Source organism: Micromesistius poutassou (genome assembly GCF_964030765.1).
Source record: "Micromesistius poutassou genome assembly, chromosome: 8".
In the NCBI taxonomy this organism is placed as follows: domain Eukaryota; kingdom Metazoa; phylum Chordata; class Actinopteri; order Gadiformes; family Gadidae; genus Micromesistius; species Micromesistius poutassou.
This window is the reverse complement of record NC_140278.1, coordinates 4,354,621-4,357,539: the sequence shown is the minus strand read 5'-3', so window position 1 is coordinate 4,357,539 and position 2,919 is coordinate 4,354,621. Positions and strand designations below refer to the sequence as shown.

Here is a 2,919-nt window from a genome sequence, read left to right as displayed (position 1 = left end):
CAATTCCTTTCGATGGCCACTTTCTATCCAGTTGAAAACGTTACCCTCCGCAATTGCCGGTGTCTTCCTCTGCTGTGCCGACCTTGTTGCTCGGCCTTGCCTGTACATGTGGTTGGCAGGGCTAGCGGATTAGCACCTCCGCTAATCTAATTGGGAAGTTGTGTTGCATGACTCTAATTTGAATCAAAGGACACAACCGATTCCGCTCCCTAAACGGGGAACTGAGTAATTACACTCAACTTGAGAGTGCAGACCCAACGACTAAATGTTGTTAAGGGTTCCCTTCAACTGCGAGCAGGATTTTCTGAATTGAGGACTAGAACTGCAGTAGATACTGAAGTGAAACCTAGCAACAGCCACCGGGGTAAACCTCTCATTATCCTGGTTAGCCAGGCCTTAAAGACACTGTGCCAACGCTCCCAGATGGCTAATCTCTCGCATATAACCCCCATGTGATGATGATTGTGAATGACCATTACTACGCCCATCTGCCCTTCCGGCCTGCTTCTTATCCTCCCCACTTCACAGCTTACATTGTGTACGCCGTCGCACTCGCCCCGGCTGATTCTGTTTGCTGTTGATCTGCTCCGCTGCACCCTGAGTCAGCAAAGTCACGTGATTAGCATGAGCAGGAACGGCCATCGGCCTATAGCTAGCTTTGCCAAGGTATTCATTTATATTTAGGGCATTTAGCAGACGCTTTTATGCACAGTACATTTGTCAGGTGAAACAACAATATTAACGCTGTCGGTACAGTAAGGATGTTCACAGAACCAAGTGCAAAGCACTAACCATACAACAAAGATAGCTAGGATAAGATGCACAATCACATGGAGTTTAGAATCGAAGCCCGGGATGGTGTTTGCTCCACCCTGGGCTAGGGCTGCTCGATTATGGAAAAAAATCATAATCACGATTATTTTGGTCAATATTGAAATCTCGATTATTCAAACGATTATTTTTGAGTTTGAAAGCATGATGCATTTGTTCATAATTTCTCTCCAAAAAAAAAACACTTTGTAAATGAGAACTTCGAAATTTCCCCTTAAAAATATACACAGAATGGTCAAATAGAAAATAAAGTCCAGATATGAATCCAGCTATTCTGCAATTTCTATTAAAAAAATATATATATATATTTTTAAATCATTTAAACTCGATTATATTAGTTTGGTGATCGTTTCACTCTGAAATCGAAATCGCGATCAAAATTCGATTAATCGCCCAGCCCTACCCTGGGCATAAGCAGACAGCTGGGATTCTCCACTTTGGCCCTGTGCGCAAGTTCAAACTATGTCAGCTTTGACCCCCCCCGGTTGACGTTGACCTCTCGAAGCACGTCCAATCAGATCGCAGCTTTGTTTGACGTTGTAATATCACGGAAGCCGAAACGTCTTTCCTCGTTTTTCGAAACATTAATGCACGTTTTAAACGTTTGAGGCACCGAAATCCCGTCTTCACTGGCTATACTCCGAACGCCCAACCTCGCGTTTGGCTGGGCATCACACACACACACACACGCACGCACGCACACACAAACACACGCACACGCACGCACGCACACACACACACGCACGCCAGTGTAGTGCTTAGATGGAAGAGCTTCACACAAACTTCATAGAAACTCTTTCCATTGTGGGAGGAGTTACATGTGGAGGTGAAGGGGAGGGGGCTCCTTCCCCTCCCTGTCGTTCCATTGGTGGCAACTGAGCTGTCCGTCTCCCCCCCAGCTGTGGACGTGGCTGGAGGAGCTGCAGAAGGAGCTGCTGGACGACGTGTACGCCGAGTCGGTGGAGGCGGTCCAGGAGCTGATCAAGCGGTTCGGCCAGCAGCAGCAGACCACGCTGCAGGCCACCGTCAACGTCATCAAGGAGGGGGAGGACCTCATCCAGCAGCTCAGGTGGGCACGCACGCACACACGCACGCACGCACGCACGCACGCACGCACGCATGCACGCACGCATGCACGCACGCACGCACGCACGCACGCACACGTAAAAGGCACACGCACACTCTCCCACACACACACGTTTATACACACACATGCACATATACACACATACACACACACACACACACATACACACATACACGCTTATACACACACGCGTAAATGCGCCTCGCGCACACACACACACACACACACACACACATATATACAAATGCACACACACAAACCTATACACACATATACACACACACAAACGCACACATACACACACATACAAATGCGCCTCTCACACACACACACACACACACACACACACACACACACCAATACACATACAATAATACACACACACACACCTATACACACACATACACACACACAAACGCACACACACATATATACACACAAAACATGGAGAGACTATTGCACACACACACACACACACACACACACACACACACAAACACACACACACACACACACACACACACACACACACGAACGTTTTTTTTTTTTGTTTTTAATTAAACCAAGTGGACAGGCGTAAGGATTCACAACGTAAGCGGTAAAGCAACAAGAGTGCCTCGGTCAGCTCACCGCCGCGTCCCCCAGGAGGGACGGCCTCTCTCTCTCCCACGGCGCCGCGGGAGGAGGTGGCGGTTAGGGGCGGGCGAGGGGCTCCTGCGGATCACAGGCAGCTCCTGAGTGGGCCTCAGAGGGCGGGGGCGGGGGCGGGGTCGGGGGCCGCGGTGTCTACAGAAGAGCACCTTTAATCCTCTCAGCGGTCCCCCCCCCACCCCCCCCCCACCCACCGGGAGTCACAGGGATCAATGGGCCGTTGTCACTGCACTGATCTAACCCCGCTGGTGTGGCCCGCCGCCGCCGCCGCCCGCCGCTTTGATACAGAGGAGGAGCCCCGGGACACACACATGCACATGCACACATGCACACATGCACGCAGACACGCA

At 50.4% G+C, this 2,919-nt stretch overlaps 1 protein-coding gene across 1 annotated transcript in view; it reads left to right on the top strand.

Annotated features, from left to right (window-relative positions):
- Window positions 1–2,919, top strand: part of LOC311351715 (triple functional domain protein-like) — a gene marked incomplete at its 5' end in the record, with an annotated part of 68,347 nt that overhangs the window by 1,650 nt on the left and 63,778 nt on the right. The window contains one exon of the mRNA XM_084471871.1: window positions 1,731–1,900. Within this exon, the coding sequence (XP_084327997.1) occupies window positions 1,731–1,900 (170 nt within the window). The remainder of the gene's footprint in view (window positions 1–1,730; window positions 1,901–2,919) is intronic.